The 15,614-nt window shown below is 36.7% G+C and overlaps 1 protein-coding gene across 1 annotated transcript in view; it reads left to right on the top strand.

The window, feature by feature from the left end:
• The window catches only part of zcchc7 (zinc finger, CCHC domain containing 7), a 62,972-nt gene extending 47,558 nt beyond the window's left edge, over positions 1–15,414 (top strand). Inside the window, exons 7-9 of the mRNA XM_056256925.1 lie at positions 12,764–12,859; positions 14,108–14,225; positions 14,307–15,414. Coding sequence (XP_056112900.1) covers positions 12,764–12,859; positions 14,108–14,225; positions 14,307–14,878 — 786 coding nt within the window. The 3' untranslated portion in view covers positions 14,879–15,414. The remainder of the gene's footprint in view (positions 1–12,763; positions 12,860–14,107; positions 14,226–14,306) is intronic.
• The last annotated feature ends 200 nt before the right edge of the window (positions 15,415–15,614 follow it).

Here is a 15,614-nt window from a genome sequence, read left to right as displayed (position 1 = left end):
TGCCCTGGTTCTGTTTGTGTGTGTAGGTACTTAAATTGAGTCACCCTCAACAGACGGTCTTTAAGGCCTTTAAACTATCCTGGAGTCTAGAGGGCTCAAAGTTAAATACAGTACAGATACCCCCGTGTGTGTGTGTGTGTGCGCGCGTGTGTGTGTGTGTGCGCGCGCTTGTGTGTGTGTGTGTGTGTGTCGTGCTTTGGGAGCTCTGGCCTGTCGCCCTATGCTAGGCCCAGTCAGGTGTGAAAAGGCATTCTGTCAGACCAGTCCCTTTGTACTGGGTCTGTTTATACTGTGTGTGTGTGTGTGTGTGTGTGTGTGTGTGTGTGTGTGTGTGTGTGTGTGTGTGTGTGTGTGTGTGTGTGTGTGTGTGTGTGTGTGTGTGTGTGTGTGTGTGTGTGTGTGTGTGTGTGTGTGTGTGTGTGTGTGTGTGTGTGTGGATGAGGCCTGCACCTGTCTTCACTAACAAACAACCACTCAACTCCACTAAGTTTGCCACAAAACCCAAAGGAGACAGGCAGAGAGAAGTGCGAGTGTTCACAGAAGCTATGCAAAGAGTGAAAGTTTTACCAAGCAAATGTGGCATCTGGGACAAATATGCTGTTTGGTGAGATGATACTGTATTTCCATTCACTCTTTTATTCAACCTTTTTCAAACTTTATGGCATTATTATTATTTAATACGGTCACAGACTGTTTTACATTTGTAAGGACATCATTTTCCCCTCAAATCAAATAAAATTTCCTTCATTCTCTTTAAAATACCGTTTTAAGCATGATCTGTACACACACGCACAACTAGACACATTTTTCGTGACGTCTAGGAGATGTATTTAGCAGCGCACAACATAGCTTTTTATTACGGGTCTGAAGGGGGTACGGATTCCAGACCTTTTAAGAGGATATTGGTGAGCAATTACCATTTTTAAAACTCCTTTTTAAAATCCCCCATTTCCACAAACTGATCAGCCTAGTAATCCTTTACACTGTAATGAAATTTAATTGAACCATTAGTATAAGTGAAATGTATTAGGAACATGGTTTTTGCATTCAAAGTTAACGATTTGCGCCATGCAACTCATTCTTTTAAAGAGAAAGTCAACGACAATTAATAAAGAAAAGGTTTTGCTGTCATCAGAGATGATATGAACATTTTCGGGATTTTATCCAGTAATTCTGACACCACACGACCGAGCCAGAAATGGTCTGAAAACCTTATAACGAACATTTAATATTTCGTATTCACTATAAAAGGGTATTGTGCCGATAGATTGCACATTTAGTTGCACCTTATGCCATCAGGAGATAAAAAGGGTTAGAATCAGCCTGTTCAAATGTTTAAACAGGAAGCAAATACTGTATATAGTTTGTAAATGTCTACATAGATGTATATGTGTTGGTGTGATAGACATACAGCACCATCTACTGATATAGATGAGGCACTACAGCAGTGGGACATTGTTCTGGGCTTTTGTGCATGATTTTGTGTGATCTAGCTGTATTTCAAGGACAAATAATGGCTGTAATATGTCCCCAGAAGATATTTTTTATTTATTAATATGGTATGATATGCTTTCAAACTTATCAAAGAGATTTTTGCCTGGTATAAAATGGGCGAAACAAATAAACTTACTTTGAAGGAGGGCTAACTCTAAGTCATATCTAGGGATCACAATATCATAAACGCTTATAAGTGTCCCCACTGATTGCCAGGTAAACATATATGAATGTGTGTGTGTGACATTTGTGTAAATTGTGTGACGACTTCTCTCCTATGGTGAAGAGGAACACTGTCCATGAGACACAGAGAAGGATCTGACACAGTTTATTTAGAGTATTTGTATCGATTCGACTCCCAAGGGAACAGCTCAGTGGAAATGTCAAAGCACAGCGCTCAGATAAAGCAGTTCTTTCTCATGTTGATGTTGTGCTGCTGAGCTTTTTAAGAGTCTATGATTCCTGTGGAACCGTCTGCAAAAAGCACGAGTTCAGGGTAAGAACGGTTTAAATCAATTGAGGAATTAATATGGATGAATATGTGCTTGTGAGCTTGAATTAAGGATTTAGTGTGCGGTCTGTACGATTCTTTTGTTTTTGCAAGAAGTCTCTTATATGCTCACGAAGGCTGCATTTATTTGATAAAAAATACTGTTAAACAATAATATGGTGAAATATTATAATATAACTGTTTTCTATTTGAATATATTTTACAATGTTATGTATTACTATGATGGCAAAGCTGAATTTTCTGCAGTCTTCAGTGTCGCATGATCCTTTAGAAATCATTCTAATACGCAGATTTGCTGCTGGTGAAACATTTCCTATTGTTATCAAAGTTGAAAACAGTTGAGCTGCATAATACTTTAGTGGAAACGTAAATCTTTTTTTGAATGATTTTTTGACGAATAGAAAGTTCAAAAGACCTTTGCTGTCTTTACGGTCTCTTTTTGGTCAGTTTAATGCATCATTTCTGAATAAAAGTATGAATGTGTCTATGTGTGAATTGTAATCCAGCGAGATATAACATTTGCTGATTAGTTTTATTCATTAATAGTCTCCCTTTTAATCTAGCTCTTTCATATTATTATTATTTTTGTATATTGCTTTTCTGTTGATGATGGACTGACCATTGTGATTCATAAGTGTCATTATGCTATGTTGTGTGGTGTCGCCACCTGGGGGAGAAACGTCAAAATGCTGCACTAGACATTTGTTTTGTAGCAGTATTGTGCTGTTTTCACTTTGTCATATCATTCATTCATCTCTTTTTTGTCTTCTTCCTTGTTCTTCTGACTCATGAGAACTCAGATAAGCTAAAGACATGGCATGGGCTTTCTTTATACAGTAATTATTTAATTCCAGCTGTCAAAAGAAGAGCTTTTTTGCCTTTTATCAAATGGGAAAGTGAAAACGCAACTGGTAATATTGGGGAAAAGAGGAGTGTGGGAATGGGAAAAAGGCAAGAAGATTCGAAATCGGTTCTCTCCCACATTCTACAACACCACTGATTGTCTATGGTTATGGTATTTTAATGACATTTATATGACAATGTCATGATGTAGAAATCTTAATTTAAGCTAAATATAATGTCGTCTTTCTTTTGACTTTTTGGAGTGAATTCTGAAATATGAATTAGAATTTTTTCCTTGAGCAGTTTGAATTTTTTTGATTCATCATGATATTATGACCTTTTTTAGACGCAAACTCCTCAATCATACACATACACAGTGCTTACGCTCCCGTTTACTTTCTTTTTTCCCCCTTCTGTCTCTCTCTTAAACTCTCAAACCCACACACAGTCTCTCACTCCTCCGCTGGTTTGGACGATGGCTTCTGGTTATCAGTTGGAAGGCAGGCATAGAGTGTGTGTGTGTGTGTGGCATTGCATGACAGGCCAGGGGTCGATAGCATTACAAGGCGTGTGTGTATGGCCGCACATCCGTGTAAGTGTGTGTGTGCCTCTTGGCTGCCAGTTTCCTGTGTCTGCATTTGAATTACAAAAGCAAGAGGAGCTGGCATGAAAATAGAAAAATGTTTATCTGTTAGCCTCTCTCGCCTCTACGTATACACACACTTCTTACTGAACACAGAGAGACGGGAGAGTAAACGGTCTGCAGCTGAGACCAGAAATGGGTCAGAGTGTCCGTCATAGCATTTCTTTGCATCTTTTCATTTATGGAATATTTTGGCGTGAAACAAACATGAAAAAGAGGATGTTGACAGGTGGGTCGACATAGCATTTGTACACAGGGGTTTAAGTGTCCAGATAAACCTACATACGGTTAATGTAAATAGCCGAAACAATTAGAATTGTTCAGTTTAAATGTATTAGAAATGGAAGATTGTTTTGATCTGTTTGTAAATCACATGGCAGGAAGGCAGTGTACCTGCATGGAAAAGACTGAGCTACTGCAGCCCTGTCATGTCAATCATCACTTGTTTACTGTCCGCTGTGCAGAAGAATCAACAATCAACATTTGAGCTTGATACATCGATACCTGTTATTGTGGTTCTGTGTATATACATTTAGGTCACCTCTATGCCATATTAAAATATTATGCCAGTGGATATGTTCATGCAATGACAAGACCTGACATATAAGCTATTGCAAGTGGTATATTCCAGGTTATACTCGGGATGTTATACATGTGCCATATTGGACATTATTTAATATATTTTTTTGGTCAATATTGGATAGTGGGTATTTAAATATGCATACTCATTTCCACTATTATTACATTTAGATTTTAGATTATCTTTGCTAACACTCACTTAAACTATAAAGTTTTAAAAACTCTAACTTCACTGTTAAATGTAAACTTTAGCAAATCTCTAAATATCCAATTTTCAACCTGTAGCCTAAGTTATGTTGTAATGCCCAATTTTACTTTTAGCATTTGAAACGATTGATACAAAACCTGTATAGGATTTTAATATCAGCCATTTATCGGTTATTGGTCCACAGATGATCATAATTATTGGCTTGTTGGTATCGACCAGCATTTTTTATATCAGTGCATCCCTAATTATTACACTTAATTTTTTCCTAAAACACAATAGATTTAGATGTGAATGGGAATTCGGGAGGTTCTGGATCCTCTTCTTCCAGCAAATTGAGCCCTGATCTGCTTCCATTTAACTTCCTCTCTCACTATTTCTCTCACACACAAGAGGCATAGGTAATTTGTGGTTTCTTAAAGGGATAGTTCACCCAAAAATGAAAATTCTGTCCAAACGCGTAAGACTTTTGTTCATCTTTGGAACACAAATGAAGACTTTTCTAATGAAATCTGAGAGCTTCCTGTACCTCCATTGACAGTCTACGCAACTACCACTTTCAAACCCCAGAAAGATAAATTCTAAATTTACCGAAATTTATTCGAAAGGTAATTTTTAAATTCTAGGTAAATGTGTTTATTGTGTATCTTTTTTCCCATATTTTCGTGTGTTTGTGTTTTATGTGTATGCTTGTTTGCTGCAAACCAAATTGCCTTCGGGAAATGATTAAAGATGAACTGAACTGAACTGAAGGTAGACATCATTAAAGTAATTCATGTGACTCCAGTGGTTTAACCTTAATGTTATGAAGCGATGCGAGTGCTTTATTTGCGGAAAAACAACATAATTTACGATTTTATTTACAAAATATTAATCTCCAAAGCGCATTCACAAGAGCACAAGGACGTATGCATGTTTTGTTGACTCGATAGCAGACGCTGTTGCATGAACACGCGTTGGAGATTTAATATTTAGTAAATAAAATGGTAAATTGTTTGGTAGCACTTTATTTTAAGGTGATGTACTTAATAGTAATAACAGTAAATGCATACCGGTAATTACAAGTAGCTAACCCTAACCGTAACTCTATAGTAAGTGCATGTAGTAGTTAATTAATCACTCAGTACTTATTTGAGCAATTACAGTGTAACTACGTCACCTTAAAATATAGTGTGACCTTGTTTTTCTGTGCAAACAAAGCACTCGCGTCGCTTCATAAAATTGAGGTTAAACCACTGGAGTCATTTGGATTACTTTAATGATGTCTTTAGACTCTTTACTACCTTTTTGGGGCTTGAAAGTGGTAGTTGCGTAGGCTGTCAATGGAGGGACAGAAAGCTCTCAGATTTCATTAGAAAGATCTTCATTTGTGTTCCGAAGATGAACAAAAGTCATACAGGTTTGGAACAACATGAGGGTGAGTAATTAAAAACAGTTTTGGGTGAACTATCCCTTTAAGTTTCTTAATTCGTACTCTTCATTAGTCATGTCTAATGAGTGTTGTTTTTTTGTGGAATGTCATATTTTGAATGCATTTCTGGAATGAAAATGGTGAATATCTTCTCATGATTTCTATTTACCCTCATCCCTTTCCTGTCCTACTGGGGGGGCTCTCTAGATTTTTCTATTACGTATGCAAAATGCACCCCAAATCTCCCACCTCTCCCTAATCCACCAAGCACACAAAGACTGTTTACACTGTGTGTGCATGTTTGAATTGTGATTACACTGGAAACAGTTTAAATTTGATGTGGGTTTAAGGATTAAGGTTGTGTCCGCCTGTAGCCAAGGTGTGAGGTACTGTTGCCAGGATGTGCAATGTGTGTGTGTGTAAATGTGTGTTTTATTTGCTTAAACATGTGATTGTGTGGGCACAAGGACCGTTTTCTTTGAGGAGGCAAGGGAGGCGGTGCCTCTTAAAAACATTGGATGAGAAAATAATCAACAGTGCAAGAAATAATATGAAATATGAGAAGAAATATTGTGCAAAGCACACATCTTTGTAACACTGTCCAACAGCAACACCAGCAAATGAGCTTTCGGAGAGAGGCAGCGTCTCTTTGGCCTCTCTTGAGCATTATGTTCTCATACTAGAAGCCCTGAAGCATGAGGGGAGAAACAGACAAAAAGTAATGTGAGGGAAGGCAGTACCTTCATTGGTACTTCACTATGATTGGCTTACTGAGAGCACAAGTATATCTCTGAGACATCTATTTGATGTTGGCATTTACATCTGCAAGATGTATTTTTTTAGAGTGTTTGCTCATCTGCAATACATCTCTAGGACGTTTCCTGTTAGATATCATATAGACATTTAATAAGATGTTTAAGATTTACAATGTATGTAAAACTGCTTTTTCTAATGCCGGGGACATACTTAACGACAGCTGAAACATTCTAAGACTGAACTGAACACACTTACAGACTGTTTCCAACGACTGGAGCAGATTTTAAACACCGACTGAACGCGACTCGGTGCGTTTGGGCATGATCAGTCGTAAGTATCAAATTACAGTCACAATCGGCCGTCCAGTCGTTAAGTGTGTCCCCGGCTTAAGACGTTTATCAGATGTTTTTACACAGCAGATGCTTTCCAGATTAACAGATCTTTAGCAGACATCTTACAGACGTACCTGACCTATCATGATTGCAACCAGCCCGTAAATCAGCCTGAATTGGTCAAACTTTTGTAGTTGGTTTTAATAAATATAGTGTTTGTTGCTTGTTGATAGTGTAAGGCCTTGTCCACATTAATACGTTTTCGTTAGAAAACGCATCTTTTTCTCTCCACTTTGGCCTTCCGTCTACAATGAGACGGCGTTTTTATTAACGAAAACCGCTTTTTGAAAACGCTCTCCAAAGTGGATAAATTTGAAAACGCCGTTTTTACATTCTAGTGTGGATTGTGAAAAACAGAGGTATTTGAAAATGATGCATGTTTGGTCATGTGACGTATATTGAACCAATAGATATGTTTATACCGCCAGTTATGTGCTATTCACTTTCACACAGTTGCTAAAGATATGCTACTTTGCACACACTTCATATCACAGTCCTGCAAAGATGACAGAACAATTTACTCTCAACTGCTCGCATGTTTTGCTGCAGGACAGCACTTGCGTTTTAGACCAAACATATAATGGTGAGTGAGTGCAATGACGCATCAGTGAATGGTGAGATATTTTGCTCAATAAAATGATCCTGCCAGATGAATTGCCTGATAACTTGATTATGTCTTGTTCTGTCTGTATCATCTCAGTGAGCGTTTATGAGGTTTTACGCATGCGCAGAAAGGTGAGTTTAGCGGTTTTTTTGACATTTCAGTGTGGACGAGAAACTTTTGGAAAACACTAGTGTGGACGGAGAGCATTTTGAAACAAAACACCATTTTCAAATGTATCCGGATATAGCCTAAAATAAAGGCTGTTCAATTAACCCAGAAACATTGTAAACAAATCAAACAAAGTCAGAACATGAATTTATATAACATTAAATGCTCTTCCTTGACCAAAATAATCAGTTTGACTTGAATCTAATTTAATTAGGCTTATACACAAAAGGAGAACATTTTAACCAGATAAAATACATAAAATAATATATATATTTTTTAAATCTTAAAACTTTGTGTATTTTCAGCTCTAATTTTCATTGTGGTAATGGTTTTTCTCCATTTTTCATTGCTTTCACTAGAAATCTTTTAGCAAATTGACAAGTGCAAATATTCCATGCACAATGTAAAAACAAAACAAAAAAAAAACATTGGTGGTCAGACATTTACCATAAAAAATACAGAGACAATGTATATTTTACAATTTATAACCGTATATTTCATTAAGTTATATAATGTTAATATAGCAAAATCTGCCCTTTACCTCAAAATGCGCTAATAACCACCAAAATAATACAGATGGCACAATAGAAAGCCACATGATAAATCAGAGTTCATAGTGTTATGGGTCACACAAAGACCAAAACTCCATGACAGTTACACACACGAGACTAAAATAATGCTATAAATATAAACTAAATGTAAACAGAAATTGTAACACCCTAATGTACATAACTGATAACAAGTATAAGAAACAAAACCATTTAAATAATATTTGTGTCACATAGGGATTTTTTTATACAGTTTTTTACCGTACATTATATGGTAATATGGTACTTGCAATAAATACAATAAAATGACATATAATGTGATGGTAAACATTTAAAATTTTTCATCATATATGGTCAGGCAACCAATGAAACTTTTTTACTGTAGCATTTTTTTTTTAATTTGACAAACATTTTTACAGTATAGTTTTTCAATAAACATAAAGTCATAAAAGCTGCATACTTTTTACTAATGAAATATATCATGTCACACTGTAGGATGCAACTTGTCACTGCTTGAAATTTTATGTTAACTCACCAAATAGTACAGTAGTAGTGAGGGATGTTGTAAGATATATTTTGAAGCTACAAACACGATTCACTTTAAAATAGCATAAACCAAAAATCTATGGGTGAAAAAAATGCTATTTCAGGTGAAAAGAAAAAAATTGCTACATTTTATTGTCACGACTTAGGTTAACGTTTCTTTTCTTCTTCTTTTTTTAACTGAAAAATGTGGTACAGATATTCGGGTCTATGAATTCAGTTTTGCACAAGGTTGTGTGTGTGTGTGTATATATGTGTGAGAATATGCTCTGTGACTCTTGGCCCTGAAACACAAACATATCAGAGGCCACCCTCTGCCCCGATAATCCTTTCAGATAGAGGTGATACACACACACTAAAGAGAGGTAATTAATAGTGCCACAGAGCAGCTCTTATGCACAGAAAATCGGATGAAGGAGGGGTCGCCCTGTCGTCTTTTTCTCTTTTTTTCCCCCTGTCAGTCTTCCTCCCTTTTCCGGCACATTCGAGCACGAGCGTGATAACAGAAGCTCAAGGTCAGGGGAGGGGGGCACAGCGTAGGTGTGACGGTGGGGAGAGTCTTCCTAAACACCAATTTGCATGAGATATCAGCAAGAATGAAAAAATGTAGAGAAAGAAAAATAAATGGATAGTGAAGGTACAGTATAGAGGAACAGAGAGAGAAAGAGGTTGAAGGACAAAGAGATGAAAGAACAACATAAATATTAGAAGGTAGTGAGTAAGAAGGAGCATAAGAAACACTGGTGGAGAAAGGGAAGTTTAAAAGCAGGAATGTGGAAAACTGGTTAAATGGAAGATAATGAATTTTCCAAGTCTACAGGGAAAAAAAGAGAAACCCCCAAATAATCCGAAAACTCAAAAGAAATGTACGTCTTTCTTTTGAGTTGTCCTCACTGGTTGCACATGACAACAAAGAAACCAGTATAGTCCAGTTTGTGAACAAATGACTTGTATGAGATGATTCTTTTTTAATGAATCAGTTATAAAGATGTTGCATCTAATGAGAGATCTATTTGAACCCGTCTAGCGACTCATTCACTGACTCAGTGACTAGTTGATCCTGACTCGCTGGACCACAAGTCTTTGATTTTGCCATGCTGATGCTTAACTCAAAAATGTAAAGAAGTGCTTAAGACTTCTAACATTTAAATCTAATTATTGTCTATTTCTAATTATTGGTTGTTCATATGGGAGCAAGTAGAAAAGAGATACACTACTGTTCAAAAGTCTGGGGTTGGTAAGATTTTTTTTAAATGTATATAATATTATAGAATAATTTTTTAAAGAAATGTCTTGCGCTCACCCATTTAATTGATATTTTTTTTAAAAAATTATTATTACAATTTATTAAATATATTAAAACTGTTTTCTATTTTAATATATTTTGAAGTGTAATTTATTCCTGTGATCTTCATGATCCTTTAGAAATCATTCTAGTATGCTGATTTGGTGCTCGAGAAACATTTCTTAACATTGTCAATGTTGAAAACTATTATGCTGCTTAATATTTTAGTGAAAACCATGATATATTTTTCACTTTAAAATAGTATAACCAAAAATCTGAGGGGAAATCTTTTTTTTTTCATGTTTTGATATATTTTGTTCTGTAGAAGGTTCAAATAAACTGCATTTATTTTAAATAGAAACGTTTTGTAGCATTATGAATGTTTTTACTGTCACTTTTCATCAATTTAACAATCATCTTAATAAAAGTATTACTTTTGAAAAAAAAAAATCATACTGACCTCAAACTTTTGAACTGTATATGTAGTCTACATTCAGACATTTCTTTCTGAGTTTTTTTTTTGGTGGTGTTCTCCTCAGGGTTACATTTTTCAAAAAGAAAAAGGTATGTATCCAAATAATGGTATTTTTATATAGAAAGGGCTAATAATGAATTAAGGAACTGCTTTGTGGAATCGAAATTAAAATTAAAACCAATAAATTTCGATTCCCATCGTAAGTTGGTGGTTTCTAGGATGTTCTGGGTGGATGCTTATTGGCCCAGGTCAAAAGAAGTCTCCGGGTTTCTCGTTGATCCCCCCCTTAATTTTAGCATCCAGCAGGCAATCCATCACTATGAAAAGAAATTGCATATCTCTCTTCAAATGAAGCCAAATGAATTGTGGTGTCATTTATGTCCATAGCACATACAGTACAGCACGAGTTACACTGAAGTATAATACTTACAGAAAAGGGTTTTACCAAAACTCTATATATGAGCAATAGTGATGCTTGATTAGCAAATATCACTAATAAAGGCCAGTGGAAGGCAAACCGTGCCGTGAGTTCGGGGGGTTAGAGAGAGTGAGTGAGTGAGTGAGCGATGGAGAGAGAGAAGGGTGGGTGTCTGGGGGGTAACCGGTGGTGTCTTTGTGATGGAGATGGAGCAGTCTCCAGCGCTGAGCTGATAATGACCAACGGTTCTAATAGCATTCACCCCTCCACCCTTTAACCACTCAAGCGGAAAACGGACAGAAAGGAAGAGAGAGAGAGTGTGTGGAACGGAGGAAGATATGTTTAAAATATGACGTAGTGGGACCGCGTGTGTCCTGGCTTATTGAAAATGCGTGTATATGAGTGTGTGTAGGTCTCGACGCCCCCTTGAGGAGACATTAAAAGACAATATGTGTGTAGTTTTCGGGCACGACGCACACACACGCGCACAAACATGCTCGCACCAGTCAGCTTACCCTCTTTATCGTGCTGTATTTACGGAGGGCGATGGAGCGTGAAACGCCTTTGGGCTCCCCGGGACCAGATGGAGAAACACACACACATACACACTCCAAAGGCGGCCTTATCACCAGCGCATTACTGGGATTTGTTGATACCCTCGGTAATCACTCCCTTATATCACCTCAAAGAAAAGAAAAATATACAGATTATATGAATGTCTGTGAGAAAGAGTGGGAGGAGGAGACAGAGTGGATGATTGGAGAAAGAGAGAGTGAATGGGGGTCATCATTCACTAGCGAGATGGGAAATGTAAGTGAGGTTTATAATAACAGAACAGAGTGAAAGGAATTGAGTGAAGTAGAGTAATATAACGCAGGTAGTCGGCTACCGCTGACATACACACGCTCACAAAGGGCACAGCTGAGAGGCCGAGGTGCATTCACACACTTGACATGAGTGAAGTTGTATTCTTGTGTGTGTTTAGTGAGTGTTCTGGTAGTGGTTGTGCCCAAATTCATGTCACCCTAATTGGAGGTTTCTTAACCTGACTGCTTGTTAGCTTGTCACACAGTAGATGCTCTTGTTACAAAGGGTTTGTTATGAGCATAGTAGCCTGCTACAAAACGTTCGCAGAATGTCAGAGCTGCTCTTTTCCACACTATGAAAGCATAAAGTGACCAGGGATTGGACAAAAGTGAACTATAATGTATATTAGCAAAATTGTCTGTTTGACTCGTTCATTGTTGGGCGGAAAAGCAGAGATGGTTTTGCAACACAAGAGTAAATAATGACAGAATGTTTATTTTTCTGTTAATTATCCCTTTACATCAGTGGTTCTCAACCAGGGGGTCTCGGCAAACTTTCAAGAGGGCCTCAAGATGACTTAAAATGATTTAAAATAAGTTTAATTGCAAAATAAGCTAAAACAACAAAAACAGTTTTTCATTTTTCTTTGAAGAACCAGGGTTCCCACTGCGATGAAGCCTATATTAAAAGTGTGATTTCTAGACCAGGAAAAGTCAAGTAAATTAATAAAATATAATGTGAATGAGTTTTTTTTAATAATGAACATAGATTTTTCTAGTAATGCCAAGCTTGAAATTGTGAGAATACATAAATGAGGTCAAATTGTTGAGGAAATGTTGTGGAAAATGGGCGGCCTTGGAGTCAAGAAGGATGAGAACCACTATTTGAAATGGTACAATACTGAGTGTGAATGAAGGAACTGCTTCACTGTTTTTCTTTTGACAGACTGTAAATACAAGAGAGTACTTCGGTGCACTTTGTCAGTCGAGGCAGTCAAACTCTCTTTTAAAGATTTCGGCAGTGTCATTATTTTGGTAATTTGGTAATCATTCTCCCTTTGCTCTGTTTTGTTTCTCTGTAGACCACTTTGGGACCTCTCAACAAGTCCAGTGATCCAGAGGCCTGCAGGAAACCTGCCTACTGTTATAACTGCTCTAAGAGAGGACACTTTGGGCATGTAAGTGGATTGGCCTCCCTCATCCATGGGCATCACATGAGTGTGCTAATGTTGTGATGTTACTTTTGCTTTCTGCAATGGATGATAACTACAACAACTCCTCAGCAAAACTTATACAACATTTCCACATACAAACTAAATGAAAACCCCTGCTTGACACCTGTGCCGGCCCCTCATCATTTCAAACTGCTCTGTTTGTCATACTTAATCCAATTGACACATTTTTCCAAATATATGATTTACAAAACATACACTGCTGATTTTTTTTTTTGAATTCTTGCAATCTGATTTTTCACAAATCTTACTGTGTACAAATCTTTTTGGCATTATTTTATCTACATATACAACATGCTAATGCTCTGCCAACAATATTAAAACTAAAGTATACAGTGTGTGCATAGTTATTATAAAAGTTTTTTCCTAAGCACATTTTAATAATTCCAAACCACATCAATCTTAATAATATAAATTGCACAATTAAGCCATGACCAAAGGACAATAAATGTTTATTGGAGCAGCAGCGTCATCCAAAAGACAGGTTGAGAAGAAAAGATATTAACTGTAAAAGACTTTAAGAATTAAGGTGAAACCATCAGGAACCCTTTAGTCTTCTAGAACTGCATCCTGTAAAGGAAAACCTGCTTAAAAACAATGCATATGTGAATGTAAGGCGTTTTTCCACCTCCAGCCCTTGTTAACATTTATATGTAACTTATAAATGATTATATACAAAACTAGAAGTACTTATTAAGATTGATGGGGTTCGGAATTGGTAAAATGTGCTTGGAAAAATATATATCAACTTGCATAATTGTATTCACTACCTTTCAAAAGTTTGATATATAAAGATATAGCCATAAAGATATAGCCTACATTTATTTAGCAAGAGTGCATTAAATTGATAAAGTGACAGTAAAGACTTTTACATTGTTACAAAAAAGAATTTCAAAACAATACTGTTCTTTTGAACATTGATCATCAAAGGATCTTGAAATTCTTTATTAGCTTCCACAAAAATATTAACCAGCATAACCATTTTTAACATTGATAATACAAATATATTTTTAAGCATCAAATCAGCATATTGGAATGATTTCTGAAGGATCATGTGACACTGAAAACTGGAGAATTGATGCTGAAAATTCAGCTTTGCAATCAGAGAAATAAATGACATTTTAAAATATAATCAAATAGAAAAAAGTTAAAGTAATGAATAATATGAGGTGTTAAAGTGTGTTTTCTCTGCAGGAATGCTCTCAGAGGAGAATGTATAACGGGACGTATCCCACCCTGCCCTTGATTACTTATTACGACACAACAAAGGACATCAATTGCCGGCAGAACAGACTAAAAAAGAAGGCCAGAGGTTTGTTGGAATCTTTCTGATAAGTTGAATTGATAGACACTGATCAACCTAAAGATATAAGAACATGCGTTTCTCTTCCAGATCTTAAGGATGCCGGATTGATTTCCACTGATGGAGGCGGTTTTACATCTACCCCTCAACCGCCCAGGAAGAAACAAAAAAACAGCCACAAACAGTCTCCGTACCCACACAACACTCACACGAACAACCAGCACACACCGAAGAGACGCATCGCACACACGCCCAAACATCATCAACAAGCGCACCAACACTTGAGTGTCAAGCAGAACTCACAAACACCAGGGAGCCACGGCAAAGGCAAGTTTACACCACAACAGCAAAGCCAGAAGGAAGCCAAAAAGAAGAACAAGAAAAAATCTTCAGTTTTAGATGAAGATGCAGACTTTCCTAGAGGTGGCAAAAAGGGCCCTCACTTGACAGGGTTTTTTTCGTCTCCTCGGAAAGCCAATATGAAGCTGAAAAAGGCCTTTGGAATAGAAAAGAACAATAAAAAGAAAACGGAAACAAAAACGAAAAAGAAGGAGAGGAAATTGAAAAAGAGACAGAAAAAAGCAGCAAACGATTCTTCCGTGTATCCATCTGATGAAAACCTTTTTCAGATTAAACAAAGAAAGGTTAAAAAATGTTCCTGAAAATGCCAGAGTATGTGAATCGGACTTCAGATGATTCTATCACCAATACTGGCTTTTTCAGGACGGCTGGTTGCTTTTGGTACGTCGTCTTCCATCCACGTTTTCATGTACAGTATTAGAGCTTTTTTAGGATTGTTCTTGGAAAACGAATCAATGCAAATCAGACCCTCTTGCCCAAATACAATTAAAGTGCTGTTGAATATTGTGAATGTAAAATGGATCACATCTCATTTTAGAGGTTAAATAAATAGGAAAACAAATGAAAATTGAAATTGCAAATTCACTGTCAGTGTTTGGTGCGTTTCACTTTCACAGAATTGTAAAAGAACTATTAATTGCTTGGCTGCATTACACAATGTTTTTCATGTACTAAACTGGCATAAAAATTAAAAAGTGCTTAGTTTCGATAGGTTTAGCAAACTTCCGTTTTTTTAGTGATAGGTGTCCTGCTTCTACATGATGAGTTCTCTTATTTTATGTACATGCAGAGTTCTGTAACATCATAATTAAATTAAATTAAAGTCTGTTTGTTTTGATATCCTGTTTGAGATCTTTTGTATTAACATCTATTTTAAAGGTGCGATGATAGGTGAAATGCTAATTTTAGCCTGCTAGCATTGTAAGCATTACGATCCTGCAAATCGCCGTCCAAAGCTACGCCTCCTCCAAAACACATGAACACACACTGACCAGAACCGAGACGACCAGAGACAACATTATTGGATTACGTCATGTG

The sequence above is a fragment of the Rhinichthys klamathensis genome, unplaced genomic scaffold, assembly GCF_029890125.1.
Source record: "Rhinichthys klamathensis goyatoka isolate OS25496 unplaced genomic scaffold, OSU_Roscu_1.1 h1tg000133l_1, whole genome shotgun sequence".
Lineage (NCBI taxonomy): Eukaryota > Metazoa > Chordata > Actinopteri > Cypriniformes > Leuciscidae > Rhinichthys > Rhinichthys klamathensis.
This window is presented reverse-complemented; position numbering and strand designations above follow the sequence as displayed.